The sequence below is a fragment of the Hoplias malabaricus genome, chromosome 3 (genome assembly GCF_029633855.1).
Source record: "Hoplias malabaricus isolate fHopMal1 chromosome 3, fHopMal1.hap1, whole genome shotgun sequence".
Lineage (NCBI taxonomy): Eukaryota > Metazoa > Chordata > Actinopteri > Characiformes > Erythrinidae > Hoplias > Hoplias malabaricus.
This window is the reverse complement of record NC_089802.1, coordinates 78,283,139-78,304,660: the sequence shown is the minus strand read 5'-3', so window position 1 is coordinate 78,304,660 and position 21,522 is coordinate 78,283,139. Positions and strand designations below refer to the sequence as shown.

Below are 21,522 nucleotides of genomic sequence, written 5' to 3'. Positions count from 1 at the left end.
TCTGAAGGAAACTAAATGATGCAGAATGAAGACGGGAGATGTTTGTTGTCGGGGACTGACCATGTCCTTGTTCCACTGAAGATGTGTTCACTCTAAAGCACACAATGCTATCAACGAATGACACTCATCTGAGCCACGCTAGTAGTGCTTCTAGTTGATAGAAAGAACTGTCTCACATCTTCATGAACTGGCTGAACAAGGGGCTTCTTCTTCTAAGACAGAAAGGGAGAGAGAGGTTTAAAGTGAGTGTATACAGTCTCACACACACACACACACACACACACACACACACACACACACAGAGAGAAATCATATCGACACACCACTGATTCCCACTGGGATTTGCACATGATGTATATAAACTACAGTGATACTCCCACATAGTGTTTCAGCAAAGATCAATACAAGTGTCAACAAAAGCACAGCTACAGTCGACAGGCCGTACAACCAGAGCTGGTGTCCAAGGCAACTGTATCCTTCAGATTCTATGAAATAAAAACAACATAAATTCTCTTCTTACAGTCATTAAACATCCTTTATTTATGAACAGAAATAACCCACACTCTCCAGGTGTTTAAACTACGCTTGAGACATAAAGACGCTCAGTTGGCAACCATGGCATGTGTGTAGGGTTGGGGTGAGATTAGTTGACAAATGCAACTATGTTTAACTTTAATCCAGACATAATTAGATGCAAATAAATTATAACAAACAAAAACAAATATACTATAAAAACAAATAACAAAGTATGCAGAGCAACAGACGAAGTACAGTCTGTGACTGAAGAACTACAAGGCTCCCCTGAGTTGTCAGTCGAATGTGGAGTATGTGTACCCCCATGCAAAAAAAAAATAATAATAAAAAATAAAAATAGGCCACAACAAAAATGGCAGAACATTAGGCTTTACATGTTATTAACAATAAATGTGCTGCTGTTTAGTCGTTCTGGGTTTCTAATCTAATGTAAGAAGTAAGTGAGAAGTAAGAAAAGTAAGAAGTGACTGTATCTTTTAAGGTGGAGCGGTGTGTGTGTAAGAAGCGACTGTATCTATTAAGGTGGAGCGGTGTGTGTCAGTAAGAAGCGACTGTATCTTTTAAGGTGGAGCAGTGTGTGTGAGTAAGAAGCAACTGTATATTTTAATGTGGAGCGGTGTGTGTGAGTAAGAAGCGACTGTATCTTATTGGTGTCTGAAGTGTAAATTGTCTGTAAGTGATTTGAATTCCCACAGAAACTCATGTGTAACTCGAGCTGTTTAGTTTTGTAACACTTACCCTTTGTGTTTACTTTCATGCAGTTAGCGCTCTCCTGATTTTGTTTGTTTTCCATTTACAGAGCCAGGGCTGTGGACAAACATCTGAACTTTTTCCAGAATAAACAGCAGAGAGCAGCACAAGGCGAGGAAACATTCTCTGAATTTTATAAAAAATTATTGGCTTTAAATCACACACACACATTGTGTGGCCTTTACATAGACTTCCAGTCATTTTGTGGAAGCCTACGCTAACCTTCTCCATTAGTAGGATACCAGCCTAACACTGAACTTAAACCAAAAAATGGCTACAGTGAATTTTACAGACTTTGAGGATGTTGTATATTACACAAGACTTTGTGTTGAAATATTCAATTGAAATCGCACACACACACACAAACACACACACACACACACACACACACACACACACCTCTCTAACAGATCGAGAAGCCACATTCTTTATGAAGACTGATGTGGTCAAGACGGTTTAAAACCTTTATTTCTTTAGAAGTATGCACATTATGAAGAGCTCGGCCTGAGGAACACACAGCTTTGTGCAAAAATACAGTCTGATTAATTTCTAATTTATTTTCTGCCTTTTCTTTCAGTGGCATTGAATTTAAAAGGTAAGCAGTGGTTGTGTAGTGAAGTTTGTGAGTGTGTTCTCTGTTGAAGGTGTGTGTCACTACTTTTGAATCTGAACACATCCATCGACTGTAGCGACACACCATTGTGACCTGGGAATTAGCTGTTTATTGAATCACAAAGACTCATTGTTAGTCTTTTTTCTCTGTATTTTTAAAAAAGATATTATGAGAAACGGTTTGGTTCCTGTGCAAAATTAACCAAAAATGTTAGTTTAAAACTAGAACTGTGACGCATCCGTGGTCAAGATGAGATAAAGAAACACCCGTCTGAATCAATGCTATTATGACATCATAATACAATCAGAGCCCTTGGCAACATTTGTATCATTATGACGTTACCTTTACGTTTTCAGAACACAATGGAATATCAAAGAACACTATATTTAAATTTTTAATTAATCACAATAAAGCATTCAAAACACAGTAACATCAAAGCCTTTATGACATCATAATGGAGCAATCTAAACTCTTTCTAACTTTAAATTAATTATGAGAACATAATAAAAAACAATTAAAACACTAGGTTAAATCAGAGCCTTTATGATCTCAGGAAAAATCAGTCATAAATCTATAAAACATCAAAGAAAGTATGCCACTATAATAAATCCATTAAGAACATTTTGTTACATCAAAGCTGTGGTGACTTCAGGAGGTAGAGAGTGCTCCATCAACCAAAAATACTGGGAAAATTCATCTCTCTGGTCAGAAACTGGCCAATAAAAGAAGGGTTAAAGGATAGAAGGTGGAGCTGCTGTGCTCAGATGATGTAGAAGGAAGGGTGGAGATGTGTTTCCTCGGTAGTTGACTGCGAGCTGGTTCCACTGAGGATGTGTTCACCCTCAAGTAAAAGATGTTTTCGACTCTGGATCAGATTAATACGGGTTTCTGACGGATGGAGGTTGCTCTCTCATATCTTCATAAACAGGCTGGACAGGGGCCTTCTTCTTCTTCTTCTGAGAGGGGAAGACAGAGGTGTATACAGTCTCACACACACACACACACACACACACACACACACACATGATGTCTATGCTACTGATTCCAACCAGGTTATTCACACACACAATCCATAAACTGCACTGATACTCACACACAGTTCTCCAGCGATGACGAAAACACCCAGCAGCAACAATGCAGCTGCAGTCGACACGCCGTACAACCACAGCTCATATTCACGGCAAATGCACGCCTCAGGTTCTACAACATAAACAACATTTCTCTTCCTATCGTCATCAAACAGGCATTAAATTACACACAGAAACAACCCACACTCTCCAGATGTTTAATCCACCATTAGGACAAGAAGAGTTTAATTACGTCCACTCTCTGTCCACTCTGTGAGACACTCCCTCGTTGGTCCACCTTGTAGATGTAAAGTCAGAGACAATAGCTCATCTGCCGCTGCACAGTGTGTGTTAGCCGTCCAGCAGTGACACAGAGGGGTTTAAAAATGGTCTGTCTGTCCGAGGTCAGTGACAGGTCAGAGCATGCCCACTTCTCACTCGTGTTTTGTTTAGTGATTTTGTTGCTGTCTGTGAGGGTACCTGAGTGCAGTGCTACTTTCTGCTCTGAGCTCTAACCTGGATGGCCTGTTTGTTAACACCAGTGCTAGCTGCTGTTGATTCGGATGCCCATTCAGATGCCGGTTTCTGGGGCTGCTCCAGCTGATGGCTGAGGGGGAGCACCTCCACAATGTCTGCTGGCTGTGTCCATTCAGCTAACAGCCACTAAAACTTTTGCAGCTTACAATGTGTTGCACACTGGCCTCTGTATAACCTTGTTTACTTTACTGTATAACCTTGGTTACTGTGTGTGTGAGCCATTTACTACGGCTCTATGTCTAACACTTTGATTCATTGAAAAGCACTTCATAAATAAAATGTATTATTATTATTAATCAGGGGCACGGTGGAGCAGCAAGTAGTGTTTCTGTCACAGCTCCAGGGTCCTGGAGGTTGTGGGTTCGAGTCTCGCACCGGGTGACTGTCTGTGAGGAGTGTGGTGTGTTCTCTCTGTGTCTGCGTGGGTTTCCTCCAGGTGACTGTCTGTGAGGAGTATGGTGTGTTCTCTTTGTGTCTGCGTGGGTTTCCTCCAGGTGACTGTCTGTGAGGAGTGTGGTGTTTTCACCCTGTGTCTGCGTGGGTTTCCTCTGGGTGACTGTCTGTGAGGAGTGTGGTGTGTTTTTGCTCTGTGTCTGTGTGGGTTTCCTCCGGGTGACTGTCTGTGAGGAGTGTGGTGTGTTCTCTCTGTGTGGGTTTCCTTGGGGTGACTGTCTGTGAAGAGTATGGTGTGTTCTCTTTGTGTCTGCGTGAGTTTCCTCCAGGTGACTGTCTGTGAGGAGTGTGGTGTTTTCCCCCTGTGTCTGCGTGGGTTTCCTCTGGGTGACTGTCTGTGAGGAGTGTGGTGTGTTTTTGCTCTGTGTCTGTGTGGGTTTCCTCCGGGTGACTGTCTGTGAGGAGTGTGGTGTGTTCTCTCTGTGTGGGTTTCCTTGGGGTGACTGTCTGTGAGGAGTGTGGTGTGTTCTCCCTGTGTCTGCGTGGGTTTCCTCCGGGTGACTGTCTGTGAGGAGTGTGGTGTGTTCTCTCTGTGTCTGCGTAGGTTTCCTCCAGGTGACTGTCTGTGAGAAGTGTGGTGTGATCTCCCTGTGTCTGCGTGGGTTTCCTCTGGATGACTGTCTGTGAGGAGTGTGGTGTGTTCTCTCTGTGTCTGTGTGGGTTTCCTCCAGGTGCTCCGGTTTCTTCCCACGCTCCAAAAACATATATTGGTGAGTGGAGTGGAGACTCAAAACTGTCCGTAGGTGTGAGTGTGTGAGTGAATGTGTGAGTGTTTGTCGCCCTGTGAAGAATGCCCCTCCAAGGTGTGTTCCTGCCTTGTGCCCAGTGATTCCAGGTAGGGTGAAATGGGGCTAACAAGGTATGCAGAGCAACAACTGGACTGTCATCTGTAGTTGTAGAACTACACAGTGCTCCTGTGTGGTCAGAGGAGTGTGGAGTGTAAAAAATGTAAAAAAATGGCAGAACATGAAGCTTTTAATGATATTAACATTAGTTATACCACAGTTAGTTCCCACCCTGTGATGTGATTGGCTGAGAGACTTTCCAGGAATGCCAATATCACTCCACAAAATACATGTAACCTAGCAACGACGCCAGTGCTTACAAGACAGAGCTGTGCCTGGAATTTTTGACTTTTTCACTCAACAGGGAATCGGTTCATTTTCCATTCCCACACCTTAAAGTACCCTAAAGTAAAGAGTTATGACACAGTGGACCATTATAAATAAATAAAAAACTAAAGTGTTACATCTGTGTGATTTCTGTGATTGTGTTTAACTCGAGGTGAGACGTGTCTTTTTTCTCCGCTGCTCTGCTTCACCAGCTCCACATCATGACTCTGGGACGATACTCTAAAACACTCACTTTTAACTTAAATAGAGAGAACTTGGCATCACAATATCACTTTAGATTTAGAAGGGTTTAACATTGCACAAGTTTAAGATCCAGACTTTGTTGAAAAGTGCAAAAAGGAATGTGTGATGGAATGAAACTATTTTCCCTCATGGAAACCTAATAATACACAAAACGATAACGGACTGTAGTATAATCGCAATAATACACTTATATTACACAATAATCGGGGCTGATTTTGAGGCAGATTTATTCCTCCCAACATTCACAAGATGTCTCCTGATTTTAGGGTGATCATAAATGATCAATGTTTCCAGAACAATCCTGTAGTGTGGGGAGTCTATAATCCAGACTTTACTCCTCTGATCTTCTCCCCCTGCAGTCGGGCCCTGATTGTTAATTGTAAATATGAAACACGTTCAATGTTTATGAGTCTGAGCAAGGTGCAGAGTCATATCTGCATTACGTATTTAAAGCTTGTTTAAAATGCTGGCTGTTTTTGCTTCAAAATCTTCAAGGTTTTCTCAGCCCAAGTTTGTTATAAACTCCCTCTTGCACTCGGGACGTAGCATTTCAGGAGAAACTCTCACAAGCTGTTAAGGAGTGGAGCTGTCTGTCAGTGTCTGTAATTGGAAAGTGTGTGGTGATTCACTCAGGGCAGATTGTGTAGTGTGGGGATATTGAGGACTAACAACTGTCAGCATTGACTATTGTTAGTGTTTGCTCTGGTGGTGTGCTGCCTCCCTCTCCTGGCCAAGGCAGGAACCGCACAAGAACCAACCCTCAGAGCCAGTCATCTTAAATGCCCAACACCCAGAGCTTTAGGTATATAAGCCCTCAAGACTGGCCCCTCTTTGTTTATTTTTTTGTCTTATGTGGGTTAAAGACACAGCCAGGTAAAGATTTTGAGAGATTTTGCACTTCTCCACATTCTGACTCTTTTCAAATCACCTCAGGTTTTGTCAAATTTTCTCATCTTTTCCTTTGGCAGTTAAGTCTCCCAGGATCCCTTTTGTCAAGTGGGTATTTCAGGACTAGATATCCAGCAAAGGCAGCTATTCCTCCTAAGTTTTCTCCTAAGTCTCATATTTGTCCCTCTCATTTTGCCATAGAGCAACCTGTGCCCTCCCATACCTCCCATCATGTTGACCCTCTCTGGTTGGGCTCTAACATGGGCTGCCCCTGTCTGGGAGGAGCATCCTGAGGTGGGCCCCACTCTGGACCTTATTATGGGAGCTCTAAACCGTATGTTCAATCACTTAATCCACAGGTGAGAGACAGATGCCCGATTTAAGTTGCTCTCTATTGGGTGGTCATTGGTTTCCCAGTTGGTGGTCATTGGTTCCCCCGGTTCACCAACCAATGGAACCCCACCCAGGTATGAACCCTCTTCTTTTCTTTCTTTTGGGACGCAAGAAGAACTGGCTGGGTTCTTCTGTGACGGCAAAAAGATGGGGCCTATTCTCCTTCAATGATTATTGAGAACTACATTAGCTAATGTTCATGGATCGTTACTTGTTGCCCCTTATGTCTTCTACATTTGGAGCTGTGTGGCGTCTATAACCTGGTGCAGATCTGGGAAGGTCATGAGAGGAAGACCGCATTCATGGACCCATCAGGGCACTAGGAATAACTGGTTATACCCTTTGGGCTGATGAATGCTCCAGCCATCTTCCAATAGGAGAGATGAGGAAAGAGCGAGAGTTCTTCTCAGAAATTCTCGAAAATTGTGGATGTTGTTTATTATTTTTCACACAGAAACATGAACAGAAATAATTCCTTTTACTTTAGACCTCTTTAATAAATCACAAAGACTCTTTTTGTTATTGTCACATTGCAATTGTTCCAGATGAGTTTTTAGGATGTTGTAATAAAGTAAAATCATTTATTTGGTCAACGCTAATAATTGTAAAATAATCAGATCACAATAGTTGCATTTACCAAAGAAATCACGATAACACACTCTGACCGCATAATGACAATAAGGGCAGTCAAGATATCAGTGTGGTAAAACTTGTCCACATCAAAGCTGTTATGACATCATCACAAAATTGTTAGAAAGCATTGCTACACGAGTAACATAATGATATCATAATAAACCACTCATAATCAGAACCCTTGGTAATTTCAGGACCATTATGACATCACAATAAAACAATTATTAAAATAGGTTACTTCAAAGCCACAGGACCACATAAAGAAACTATCAGAAGTTCTGGCTAAACCAGTGCTCTTACAACACTAAACAACTATATTGAAGTAATTATAATATCAAATTAAAACAATTATAAAATAATATAAAACTAGAGTTCTATTTAAAATCAGTATTCATCAAATTATAAAATAAAATTTGAATTCTAAGAAATGCATAAGAAGCCATACATAATTTTAACATCATTATGCAATCAGAACTGTATCCAATATCAAAACCTTTATTACAAGCCATTCTGACATCAAGTGTTGGGGAGTGGTCTATGAGCCATAAAAGCAGGCCTCTGTGGCCAATAAAAGAAGGACTAGAGAATGGATAAGAAATGCAAGTATCAGTGAAGTGCTCTCTCTAAAGGAGAAGGTGTTTGTTCAAAAGTTCTTTTGTTTGTGATTTAATTTAAAGACATTTGTAGCATTTCTCTAGGGCCACACAGAGTCCCTTACTCCGTGGAAGGAAAGTGAAGCTGCTGCAGTGAGATAATGCAGAAAGAAGGATGGAGATGTATTTCCTCGGGGACAGATTGAAGATGCGTATCATTGTGAAAAAATAAATGTTGTTGACGAGCGACACTCGTCTGGACCAGACTTACTCCTGCTTTCTGACGGATAGAGGTAACTGTTTCATATCTTCATAAATTGGCTGGACTGTGGGTTCCTTCTTCTGAAAGGGGAAGACAGAGGTTTGGAGTGTCAGTAATACACACACAACCACACACACACAAATACACAAAACCAAATGCATGCTACTTATATCCCCAGTTTATAAAATTTAGTGATACTCACATACAAGGCTTTAGCGAAGATGAAAACCCCTAACAGCCACATCACAGCTACAGCAGACAGGCCACACACCAACAGCATATTCCCAAGGCAACTACATTCTTGAGCTAAAACAACACACACATCAAATGCCTTTTTCTTTTGCAAACATTCAACAACGTTTACAATTAGACAGGAACAACCCACACTGTCCAGGTATTTAACCCAACCCAGTTTCCACTCATTGTGCCCCTACACACTAACACACAGACCACTGAAGAACAGTGTTGAAATTTGGCAAACAAAGTGCGCAAAGCAGCAGAGGGACTACACTCTGTAACAGATCTACAAATTGCTCCTGTATGGTCAGTGTCTATATTCTTATACCAAAAATGTGCCAATCTCAAAATGGAAGATCATTAAACTTTTAATAATATTAACAATAAATATAATTTTATAACATTGATTAACTGTTCTGAGTCTTAAAGCTAATATAAATCTTATTGCTGTAGAGAACTGTTTACCTACCATTGTCCTCAGCATGAAGAAAGAACGTTGTTTCGCCGGGAATTTTAGAATAACCAGCATTTACTTTCTCATGGAAGACACAGTGGTACAGGTCAGTGTCATTTTGCCGCAGGTTTTTGATGATGACTGTAGCTCTGTGGTTCTTTAGTTCGTCCTGAACAAAGATACGATGACGATCCTCTGGATTATGGATCAATGCTTTGTAGTCAGCCCTGAGATACAGCACTTCCCATGTTTTATTGTGTCCACGAAGTAGGGAAAAGGCCATTAAATTTACATTGACATTTGAACTCTCACAGGGAAGTTCAACAGAGGCATTCGTCTCATTGCGGATATAAACCACATCTGTATTCACTGGAAGGAAAAACATAATGCATTTATTCATCTTTTAAAACAACAGCGCAGGGTTCTTTTTTTTAACAAAAATATAAAAAGTGTTTCAGTACACTGCCATTTTCAAAACAGAACACAGCTGTATTAATCACAAAAGATACATCAAAACCTACTTCAAATAGTCTTTCACCATTTATAGAAATACTTTGATCCATTACTTAAACATTTAAAAGTTCATAGGAGTCCAGGGGTGCATCTGATAAGTGTCTCAGAGTCTTTAGGGTTGATTTTATTCAATTTCTAGTTTACAGTGAGTTTTCAAAATTTGCCTTTTAACCTTACAATTAACCAATAAAAATTCATGCATTCATTCATTTATTATCTGTAACCGCTTATCCAGTTCAGGGTCACGGTGGGTCCAGAGCCTACCTGGAATCATTGGGCGCAAGGCGGAAATACACCCTGAAGGGGGCGCCAGTCCTTCACAAGGCAACACACACACACACACACACATTCACTCACACTCTCAGACCTACGGACACTTTTTGAGTCACCAATCCACCTACCAACGTGTGTTTTTGGACTCTGAGAGGAAACTGGAGCACCTGCAGGAAACCCATGCAGACACAGGGAGAACACACCACACTCCTCTCCTCTGTAAAGAAGCTGAATCAACTGCTTCTAAGAGGCACCTGTAAGAACTCTGGCCTAAAGCTGAGTAAACCTGTGAGTTTAATAAAAGACAGACATAACTCACCAGAGATGGAGGAGACAATGATAAACCATGCAACAACAAGTGGACACACCATGACGATGTCTTCTCTCTTTTGTCTGCAAAAAAGCAACTGTGCCTCAGAGGAATGCAGCAACTTTGATGAGAAGGAAACAGAAGCATGGTTTTCATCTTGTGGTCCGTGATATCATTGCATCGTCTCTGTTAGTCTGCCCACAGACGTTATCATACAAAATTCTTTCACACTTCATCTTTCTCTCTGTATGCTGGACTTGGTGATTGTAAGACTTGACAATAAAGGTCCTGATAGTAGATTTATGGGGAGCTAGTACAAACACACCAGTGTTAATGTTGAATGCCAATACACATTATGGATAATTGCTACATTGCATTCACATCTGTTTCTTATTTAAGTGTATCGCCATGTCCTTCATTTATCACTCTGCTTGTGTGCTGCAGTAGAAAAGATAAAAGTTCTGATAATTGAACCCTAATCAGCACAAGGCACATCACCACCAGGGGGAGGAAGTGCACCACCTGAGCCAGTCATCGTTAATGGCTACCATCTTGAGCTGGGGATATTTACCATTCTATGCTGGTATTTTGTCTCATGTCAGCTACAGGCATAGCCAGGTTAAGGTATTGGAGTGACTCTACAGCCCCCCCCCCCCCCCCCCCCAAAAAAAAAAACAAAACAAAAAAAAAATTTTGTATCTTTTCAAGCTGCCTCAGGTTTTCTCAAGTCCTGCAGGGGCTGTTTTCTTCTGTGTCAGCCATGGGTCTTTATCCCTGCATTCTGGTGCAGAGAGTCACCAAAGTGACTGTCTGTGAGGAGTGTGGTGTGTTCTCCCTGTGTCTGCGTGGGTTTCCTCCGGGTGACTGTCTGTGAGGAATGTGGTGTGTTCTCCCTGTGTCAGCGTGGGTTTCCTCCGAGTGACTGTCTGTGAGGAGTGTGGTGTGTTCTCCCTGTGTCTGCGTGGGTTTCCTCCAGGTGACTGTCTGTGAGGAGTGTGGTGTGTTCTCCCTGTGTCTGTGTGGGTTTCCTCCGGGTGACTGTCTGTGAGGAGTGTGGTGTGTTCTCCCTGTGTCCGCGTGGGTTTCCTCCGGGTGCTCTGGTTTCCTCCCACAGTCCAAAAACACACGTTGGTAGGTGGATTGGTGACTCAAATGTGTCCGTTGGTGTGAGTTGCCCTGTGAAAGACTGGCACCCCCTCCAGTGCGTGTTCCTGCCTTGTGCCTATTGATTCTAGGTAGGCTCTGGACCCACCGTGACCCTGAACTGGATAAGCGGTTACAGATAATGGATGGATGGATGGATGGGTACCCACATCACAACAAGCCTTGTGATGATCAAAAACTTCTTTAAATAGAGAGTAAAATTGGGTCTCAGATTTGATTATGTCACTATTCTGTGACCATAAATCTGTAGCCCAATCCTTGGCCCTCCCAAGCAGAGAAATTACAAAATGAGTTCTGTCCATTTCAGAACTAAATTGTTCTGGATGGTATTCAATATATAGGCTGCACTGCATCAGAAAACCCTTACCTTTATCCACAGACCCATCATACCTTTCTGGTAAAGTGATGTTAACTGGTGGGGACATGGCTAAGGGTTGATTCTCAGCTGTAGAAGTTTGAATTTCTGCTACTGGTTGTTCCTGAGATTCAGGGAGTGGAGGAGCTGTGCGAAGTAGAACTTATTGCGTGAGACTCAGTAAGTCATACATTCTTTGTTCTTGGTGGGCCATCCTGTCTTCTAAACCTGCTGATTTCATCTTTAGGCAAAGTATTCTGTAATGAGGGACTTCCAAACAGGAGTTAGAATCAAGTGCAGGTTTAATAACACAAACTCGGCAACAACAATAAACCAGGTCAAAACCATGAGATCCGTCCAAGGTACAAAGCATTCAATCCAAAAGACACAATCCCAAAACCAGTGACCTGACAGAACAAACCAAGGGTCCATACACACAAAAGCTAGTTCAGTACAAGAATGCTCAGAATTGCAGTGTAGTTTAATTTAAAAAAAAAAAAAAAAAAAAAAAAATACAAAACAAGACTTCGCAATGAAGCCTGCAGGACAAAGGGCTTTTATATAAAATGGTGAGAGCGACCTCTGTTGGTGTGGAGGATTGGCAGCAGATATGACAGAGACATTGAAATGAGCTCATTAATAATTCACCACAAATCTGTCTGTCACATTGCAGATGTTCCAGATGTGTTTCTCTGGGTTTCAATAAAATTATCCTCAATATTTATTTGCTATTTCTGTGTTATCAAACACCAACAATGAATGATGAATTCAAATTCAGAGAGAGGTTTAAAGTGAGTGTATACAGTAACACACACACACACACACACACACACACACACACGGAGAAATCATATCGACACACCATTGATTCCCACTGGGATTTGCACATGATGTATATAAACTACAGTGATACTCACACATAGTGTTTCAGCAAACATCAATACTAGTGTCAACAAAAGCACAGCTACAGTCGACAGGCCGTACAATCACAGCTGGTGTCCAAAGCAACTGTATCCTCCAGATTCTATGAAATAAAAACAACAACAATTTCCTTCTTACAGTGATTAAACATCCTTTACATTTGAACAGAAATAACCCACACTCTCCAGGTGTTTAAACTACACTTGAGACATGAAGACTTTCAATAGGTGTGTCCCCTTCAATAACTAGTGAGTGGACACAGGACGATGTCGGCTGGATGTTTTTGGTCAGTGGACTGTTCTCAGTCCAGACACTGAGGCGTTTAAAAACTCCAGCAGCACTGCTGTGTCTGATCCACTCTACACCAGCACAACACACACTAACACACCACCACCACGTCAGTGTCACTGCAGCGCTGAGAATGATCCACCACCACATCACACCTGCTCTGTGGGGGTCCTGAGCGCTGAAGAACAGGGGGAAATGGGGGCAACAAAGTTTGCAGAGCAACATGTGGACTATAGTCTGTAATTGTAGAACTCCAAAGTGCTCCTGTGTGGTCAGAAGTGAGTGCAGTGTGTTTACTCTCATGAGCAAAGTGCGTCAATTTTAAATTACAGATTTTAATTCTGCTAACAATAAATACATGAATGCTTGGCCACCCTGGGTTTCTAATCTAACGTAAATCTTATTGGTGACCAGTGCAGTTACCTACCATCGTCCTCAACATGAAGGAAGAACTTTGCTCTGCCAGGAACATCAGACACACCACTGTTTCCTTCCTTGTAGAAGAAGCAGTGGTACAGGTTTGTGTCGTTTTGCTGCAGGTTTGTGATGGTTACTGTAGCGCTATGGTTCTTCAGTTCATTCTGAACAGAGATACGATTGCGATCCTCTGGATTAAGGTGCTCAATTAAGGTGCTCTGGATTAAGGTGAGCAACGCTGTGCTCAATGTTGAGGTACAGCACTTCTGTAATTATTCTGGAATTTTTCTCAGGTCCACGATGTAGGGAAAAGGCCTTCAGTCCTTCACTGTCATTTGAACTTTCACAGCGAAGCTTCATGGAGGAACCCGTCTCTCTGTGGATGTACACCACATTCCCATACGCTGAGAGGAAACACATCACAGAGTTAATCACCTTTTAAAATAACAGTCACAGTTACCTGGAGTACTCCAATGTTCCAGCAGCCACCTGTGAAAGGGTGGCAACAAAGTTTGCAGAGCAACACGTGGACTGTGTCTGTAATTGAAGAACTCCAAAGTGCTCCTGTGTGGTCAGAAGTGAGTGCAGTGTGTTTACTCTCATGCAGTTACCTACCATCTTCCTCAACATGAAGGAAGAACTTTGCTCAGCCAGGAATATCAGACATACCACTGTTTCCTTCCTTGTAGAAGAAGCAGTGGTACAGGTCTGTGTTGTTTTGCTGCAGGTTTGTGATGGTGACTGTAGCGCTGTGGTTCATCAGTTCATTCTGAACAGAGATACGATGGCGATCCTCTGGATTAAGGATGTAGGCGATGCTCTTAATGTTGAGGTACTGCACTTCTGTGATTATTCTGATAATCACCTTTTAAAATAACAGTCATTTACCTGGAGCACTCCAATGTTCCAGCAGCCACCTGATGTGTGCATTTCCCCTTCCCCTTAGACACAAACACAAAACCTGCTCCTGAATCTCAGTACTGACGGAAGTCAAAGGGCAGATGCTGTGGTGGAACATCAAACACACGCCACACCACTTTCTACACACTCAAAAATGATGGTTCTACAAGGGATTTTGGTAAAGAAAATGGTTCTATATAGAACCCTAAACACACAAAAGTACCTTTAGTATGATTAATGTGACCCTTGCATCACGAAGGTGTTCTTCAGATCAATGGAGAATGTGCTATAAATGGTTCTATACAGCACGTTTTAAGGAGGGTTCTGTACGGCGCCAAAAACAGTTCCTCTGCTGTAACAAGGTTGACAAGTTTCATATAGAACCCTTTTCTATAGAACCATTTATAGCACATTATCCATCAATCTGAAGAACACATCCATGATGCAAAGAAACCTTTAATCACACAAAAGGTTCTTTGTATGTTCAGGGTTCTATATAGAACCATTTTCTTTGCTAAAGAACCATCTCTCAATCACTTTAATGCTCACACTATACGACACTTGTGACTGGTTGATTGCTAATGTCAGTGTCCACACTTCTGTCTATCGCACAAGGATGTGTTGGGACATTCCTGAGAGGATTTGATGGCACTCAGTAGAGGGGTCTTGTGCTGATGTTGGAAGTTAATTTTGCTGCAGCCCTCTCCAATGTAGTGGATGGAGCTCCATCACTCCAGAGATCACAGTTTCACAGATCAAATTCATAAAAAAACTAAAATCTGTAAGAAATATAACCAACTGAATCTGTGAGATTAATACAAACAAAGATAGAGAAAGCAGATACTCACCAGAGACTGATGATAAACCATATGAAAACAAGGGAACAGTTTACCTTCATTAAACAAACTTCACTCATGAACAAACACAACCCATAACCCATGTGATTAGATCAATAAAGAATTTTTCGTTTTATAACTAGTGAATTTTTTGTAAGAGGTCTGCCTGGGGCTGGGGGGAGGCTGCCTGCTAAGCCACCCTCAGTCACTAGAGGGAGACAGAGACACTCTTAATTTGAGGCAATTGGTTCCACCTGGGCTACTCCTACATAAGGGAAGCCAACACACACCTCAGGGCTCAGTCTTGGGTTTCTCTTTTCAGAGTGCTGTGCAAGTCTGGCTGGTAACTTGGTAAAGGCTCTTAGGTTTTCTCCTGGGTCTCTCTATCTACTTCTTCTCTACCAGAGCTTTCCCTCTGTTGTTTCTCTTGGGATTCAATATTTTCTTTTCTTTACCATTTTTTGGTATATATAAATAATTAGAAATAAGTTAAAAGTTATAAATTGTGTTCTATCTTTAATTTCTTTTGTCTCATTTTGTCCCTCCCTTTTGTTTTGGGAAACCCTCTTGCCTTTGTTTTCTTTTGCTCAATTTTGAGCTAATCAGTTTTCCCCTGGCATCTTACGTTTTCCTCTCCTGTTTCATCTTGTCTTGGGATTCCTAACATCCAGAGGGGTTGTTTGTGTGTCTCTGCACTTGAGGCCTATTTTTCTAGTGCTCTGTTGGTGGCTTGCCCTGTTACAATCCACCCCTGGGTGAGCTGCCACATTACGTTTTTACATTTATGCATTCGGCAGACGCTTTTATCCAAAGCGACTTACAAAAGAGGATCTAACATTCGAACTACAGCACAAATTGTACAAAATACCTTACATTAAGTGCAATATGTCAGGAAGTAATAAGTGCATTAAAGACATTCAGTGCAAAAGATACTCTCGGAAGAGCTGGGTTTTCAATGATTTCTTGAATGCAGAGAGGGTTTCTGTTGCTCTGATAGTGCTTGGAAGCTCGTTCCACCAGCGTGGTACCAGAGATGAGAATAGCCTCAACTGACCTGTACGAGGGGTTGGTCGTGTTAGTAGGCGCTCCTTTTGAGGAACGGAGAGGGCGGGCGCTAACGTATGGTTTTAAGAGTCTATTGAGGTAGATGGGAGCAGAACCAGTGAATACTCTGAAGGCCATCATTAGTGATTTGAATTTGATGCGAGCAGCTAAGGGTAGCCAATGCAGCTCAACTAATAGGGGCGTGACATGTGCTCTTTTTGGTTGGTTGAAGACCAGGCGTGCTGCCGCATTCTGGATCATCTGTAGCGGTCTCACAGCACAGGCCGGAATACCTGTCAGGAGGGCGTTGCAATAGTCTAGACGGGAGATTACTAACGTCTGAACGAGGAGCTGTGTTGTATGTTGAGTTAGGTATGGCCTAATCTTCCTTATGTTGAATAGGGAGAAGCGGCACGATCGAGCTACAGCGGTAACGTGATCTGCGAAGGTCAGCTGGTCATCAACCATGACCCCTAGGTTTCTTACAACCTTGGTGGGAGCCACTGATAGGGACCCTAGCTTGATGCTGATGTTGTGGAGAATAGTTTGCTTGGCTGGGAGGACCAGTAGTTCAGTTTTGGATAAATTCAATTGGAGGTGATGTTCCTTCATCCATGTAGATATGTCAGAGAGACAGTCAGAGATTTGAGTTGCCACTGAAGTGTCTCCTGGAGGAAAGGATAAATAGAGCTGTGTGTCATCTGCATAGCAGTGATAGGAGAAGCCGTGCGAATGTATGATTGGGCCTAGAGAGGTAGTGTACAAGGCAAAGAGGAGGGGTCCCAGCACCGAGCCTTGGGGCACACCTGTAATGAGGTGGTGTCGCGCTGATGTTTGTCCAAGCCATGACACACTGAAGGATCGTCCAGTGAGATAAGACTCAAACCAGGAGAGTGCATTGTTCTTGAAGCCCATGTCAGTGAGTTTGTTTAGTAAGATGTGGTGGTTGACCGTATCAAATGCTGCTGATAGGTCCAGCAGAATGAGAACTGAGGATTGACCTGTTGCTTTTGCATCTTTAAGAGCTTCCATTACTGACAGAAGTGCAGTTTCCGTCGAGTGGCCGCTCTTGAAGCCGGATTGGTTCAAGTCAAGAAGGTTATGTTGGGAGAGGAATTTTGTTGCCTGCTTAAAGACAGCTCTTTCAATGATTTTAGACAGGAAGGGGAGGAGAGAGACCGGTCGGTAGTTCTCTACTATAGAAGGAGCAAGAGCAGGTTTTTTGAGTAGAGGTCTTACTTGAGCTTGCTTGAAGGTGTTTGGAAATGTTCCAGAGGTTAGTGAGGAATTGATTACATGAGTGGCTGCGGACACAATGGACGGGGCCATGGTTTGCAGTAGGGTGGTAGGAATGGGATCCAGTGGACAGGATGTAGGACCGCCGCCTCTAAGAAGATTTGATACCTCGTCTTCTGTGAGAGGAGTGAAAGAAGGGAAGGAAGCAGTAGGTTTAGGAGGATTCGAAGGGGGAGCCGGAGGCTGTGTAGAGGGGTCAGAAAACCGGCTGCTGATTGCAGCAACTTTGCTGGTGAAGAAGTCAGCAAATGGGTCAGCGGTGAAGTTGGTTGCAGGGGGTGGAGGTGGAGGGTTCAGCAGAGACTTGAAGGTTTAAAACAGCTTCCGGGTGTCAGTAGCATTGTTGATTTTGTCTTGGTAGAATTTCTTTTTTGCAATGGTGACATTTGTTGAGAAGGCTGAGAGCAGGGATTGTAGTTGTGTCAGGTGTGATGGGTCTTTTGTTTTTCGCCATTTCCTCTCAGCAGCTCTGAGGTTAGTGCGCATTGATCGAAGGGAGTCAGTAAGCTACGGGTGGGGCTGCATGGGTCTTGCGGGTCTGGTAGTCAGAGGGAAGCTCAGTGTTGTGCAGAGTGACTCTGTGGCGTCATTGACATCGAGATGAGAAGGTGCTGGGGGGTGGGAGAGCAGAAGTCACAAGGGCAGAGAAGTGGTTGGGAGATAGATTGCGCCGGAAGGGGACAGGGGGAGCAGACACAGTGGGTTGCTGAGGGAGACAAGCATTGAGCTGAATAAAGTAATGGTCAGAGAGATGTAGAGGAGTAACATTTACAGAGTTAATTAGGCAGTGTTTGGTGAGAATGAGATCAAGTGCATTACCTGCTTTGTGAGTTGAGGGGGTGCATACCTGCTGTAGCTCAAAGGAGTGGGTCAGAGAGAAGAAGTCAGCAGCAGCCGGAGTGTCAAGGTGGATGTTCATGTCACCGAGGAATGAGCATGGGACAGTCATGTTCAGGGATGGATGAAAGCAGGGTGTCTAGTTCTTCTAGGAAATCACCCAGTTGCCCTGGGGGATGGTATACAATGACCACATTTTTACTGGTGCAGTCATCAGGATGGCATGGAATTCGAAGGAGCTGTATGAGACTGATGATTCGAACTGGGTATATTTCCATGTGTTGGAAATTTACATTGTGGAAAGAGGAAAATTAGGTTTAGTTTGTTGGTTTGGTGGCCTCGCTTGGGGGACATGTTATGTCTTTACCCCAGAAAGGCTGAACACAAAGGCTGACGCTTCAGAGGGATCATTCATTTTTTCACATCTTTCATCTTTCACAATGGAGATCTCACACAGCTGTCCTGTGTTGGTGATTGATTGTCCCAGCTGAGACCGCCCACTGACAGTTTGGTAGAGAACAAAAGGCCTGAAGGAGTGGTCACAGCTGAATCTCCCTCGAGCTGATTGTTTCCCTAATTGAATCAGTAGTGGTACTTAACACCTTTTAGAATGGGTTTCAGTTGATACTTGCAGTCAAGTGACTGGAGCCACAGCACAGGAAGTCCACAAGATCAGTTGAGTTGGTAAATAAATACAGAATGCACAAGCATGCACTTACTCAGGTTCTTCTGTGTCTGCAGTTCCTCTGACAATGGAGGAACATTTTTAAACACTGTCCACCCCAAACAGGAATGCCACTGTCAAGGAAATAACAGAATGGGCTCAGGAATATTTCCAGAAAGCATTGTCAGTGAACACAATCCATGTGTTTAAGTTGCCATAGTATCATTTAGGACAAATCTGTCATACACAGGTTTGTCCAATAGATGGCAACACTCACATAAACCCACAGTTGTTGGGCTCTAGGAGTGAGTTACTAAAGGTTGCTCTGTGCTGACCACAATGAGAAATGCAGATGGGGGAATAAACAAACTAACTGTTCTTTAGACAATAATGCTGATTTTATTTTAAAAGCGGACTTAAGCATAGACACATAGTGCTGATACTGCATTACACAACAAACCAAAGTGTCCGTAGGTGTGAGTGAATGTGTGTGTCTGTGTTGCCCTGTGAAGGACTGGCGCCCTCTCCAGGTTGTATTCCCACCTACTATTCCGGTTACAGATAATGAATGAATGAATGAATGAACACACCAGCAGAGAGATAAGGAGAGAGAGAGACAGAGACAGACACAGAGAGAGAGACCTTGGAGTTCTTTATTTAAAATCCAGTATTTGTTTTGTGAAACAGTCAAAATCTACACAATCAAACAATTACAATGAGATCAATAATTCACCCTTATGAACAGAGCATAAAATACCCCTCTGGGCCCAGATAAAACAAAATTTTTCAAGCCTATTGGTCATTTAATAAAATGCAAATTCAATTTTTAATCTTATCCTTATCAGATCTTATCTCATCTTTTAAAATTTCACCAACGTCCTGGGCACCACTCCCCTTCATTCTGTTTCTTCTGGACAACCACACAGCCATCTCAGCCTGACCCAACAAAAAAATCAGCAACACAACCGCCTTTCTCTGTGCAGCTTTATTCTTTGGTCCAAATAAATACAAACGATTAGACAACACCACACCAAATGCACTGAACCACGCTCTTAGCAACAGAGCAGTCAGTCTGGTGCAGTGTAGAAATAGGTGCTCAAGTGTCCTCTTGACCACAAAATTTGCATTTGCTACTGACAGTGGGGTTGATGCGTGCCACGTATCTATTCATGGCCATGGCCCCATGTAGTACACGCCACTGCAAATCAGCCATCCTTTTTTGAATGTGTGGTTTATACAGTCTCCTCCAGCATCCTCATGCAGAAGAGTCTGGGGCCAACAGATCTGACCACAGTGACTCCTTCACTCTATTTAAAACCTTTGCATGAGACACCTTAACACAAATCTCATACAAAGTGCTTTTACTGGCAACTTCTTAAAAGTAAGAATTGAACCTGAAAATCTAGAGCTACTGCAGCTATTGGAATGGAAAAATTATGATGCTGGCTCCTAGAGTCACCCGCCAAAAGCTCTCTGAAACAAGGAGGAATTACAGAAACCAGTTCTCCCATCAACTTCTCCATTAACCGAGCAGATCGTATACCAGTGTGTACACACAGTTCGTCAGCCGCTTTCCATTTTCCCATGGTCCTCAGACCAGCTACTGTGGTGATTCCAGCTTGTAAAAAATGCTTTCGAACAAACTGTGTTGCTAGGGCACTAGTCTGAGTGAGAGGGTTATAAAACAGGCAGAGTTAAAGGCTTGTCTCTTCTATCCACATGCATCATATTTGACCAAGCCCTTAGGGCAGACTGATAAAAAGAAGACGTAGGTGAGACATCCATTTCATTTACATTCAAAAACAAACAGATTTTTGTCGTAGCCCATACCCTCAACACATTGTAAAAGCGCACAAGCTGTACCAGTCCACGCCAGTCTTTCACCATACAGCAGTCTTTGAACCATTTGAAGCCTAAAAGTCTTTATTCGGGTCGACAGGTCAATGAGGCCCTGTCCCCCTTCCTGCAGTGGCAGATAGAGTACAGCTGCTGGAAGCCAGTGCTGTCCAGACTAGAAAAAATGAACAATGGTCTTTTGAATCTCCTTTTTTTATAACCTCCAGGTCCAATAATAATCAGGTGATGCCACAACATAGAAGCCACAAGGTTGTTGGCCATCAGTACTCTTCCCCTGTACGATAGCTGTGACAGAATCCACATCCACTTAGACAGCTTGGCACGCACCTTTCCCACTAGACCATCCCAATTCTTCTCCAAGAAACGAGATGTACCTAGATAAACCCCCAAATACTTCAGGCCCTCTCTGCCCCACCTTAGATGGTACAACCATGGTAAAACTAGGGGGTTATTTAGCTACTACCCTGTTAAACGTTCACATTTATATCCTTTGACTCTAGCTGAAGAGGCATTTGAATAAATTTCAAGATTTTGAATCAGAGCTCTAACATCGTCTTGACAAGTAATAAACACTGTTACATCATCAGCGTACGCAGATAACACCACCCTCTCCTGCACACCTCTGATCGATAATCCTTGCATTGTGGCTCTCAACCTACACAGCAGTGGCTCTATGGCTAAGCTGTATAGTTGTCCAGACAGTGGGGTCCCTTGTCTTATTCCTTTACCCATAGGCATAGGAGGCATTACCTCCAACCTTCAATATAAAAGAAGCATTCAAATGCAGCACATTTAACCAGGACAAAAAACAGTCACCAATAACAAAAGCTTTGAGAGCATCAAACAGATAAACATGATCTACTCCATCAAAAGCTTTCTCTTGGTCAATCATAAAAAGACCTGTTTTACAGGAACCAGTGTTGCTCAAGTCGATGACATCTCGGACCAAAAATAAATTATCCATAATGGTGCGGTTAGGAATACAATAGGTTTGGTCTTGTGCACTATAGAATGCAGGCATGTTTTTAGCCTGTTTGCAAGACATTTGGCCAGTATC

At 42.7% G+C, this 21,522-nt stretch overlaps 1 protein-coding gene across 1 annotated transcript in view; it reads right to left on the bottom strand.

The window, feature by feature from the left end:
- Nucleotides 1–2,455: 2,455 nt before the first annotated feature.
- The window catches only part of LOC136691527 (uncharacterized), a 64,362-nt gene continuing 45,295 nt past the window's right edge, over nucleotides 2,456–21,522 (bottom strand). Inside the window, exon 5 of the mRNA XM_066664086.1 lies at nucleotides 2,456–2,853. Coding sequence (XP_066520183.1) covers nucleotides 2,773–2,853 — 81 coding nt within the window. The 3' untranslated portion in view covers nucleotides 2,456–2,772. The remainder of the gene's footprint in view (nucleotides 2,854–21,522) is intronic.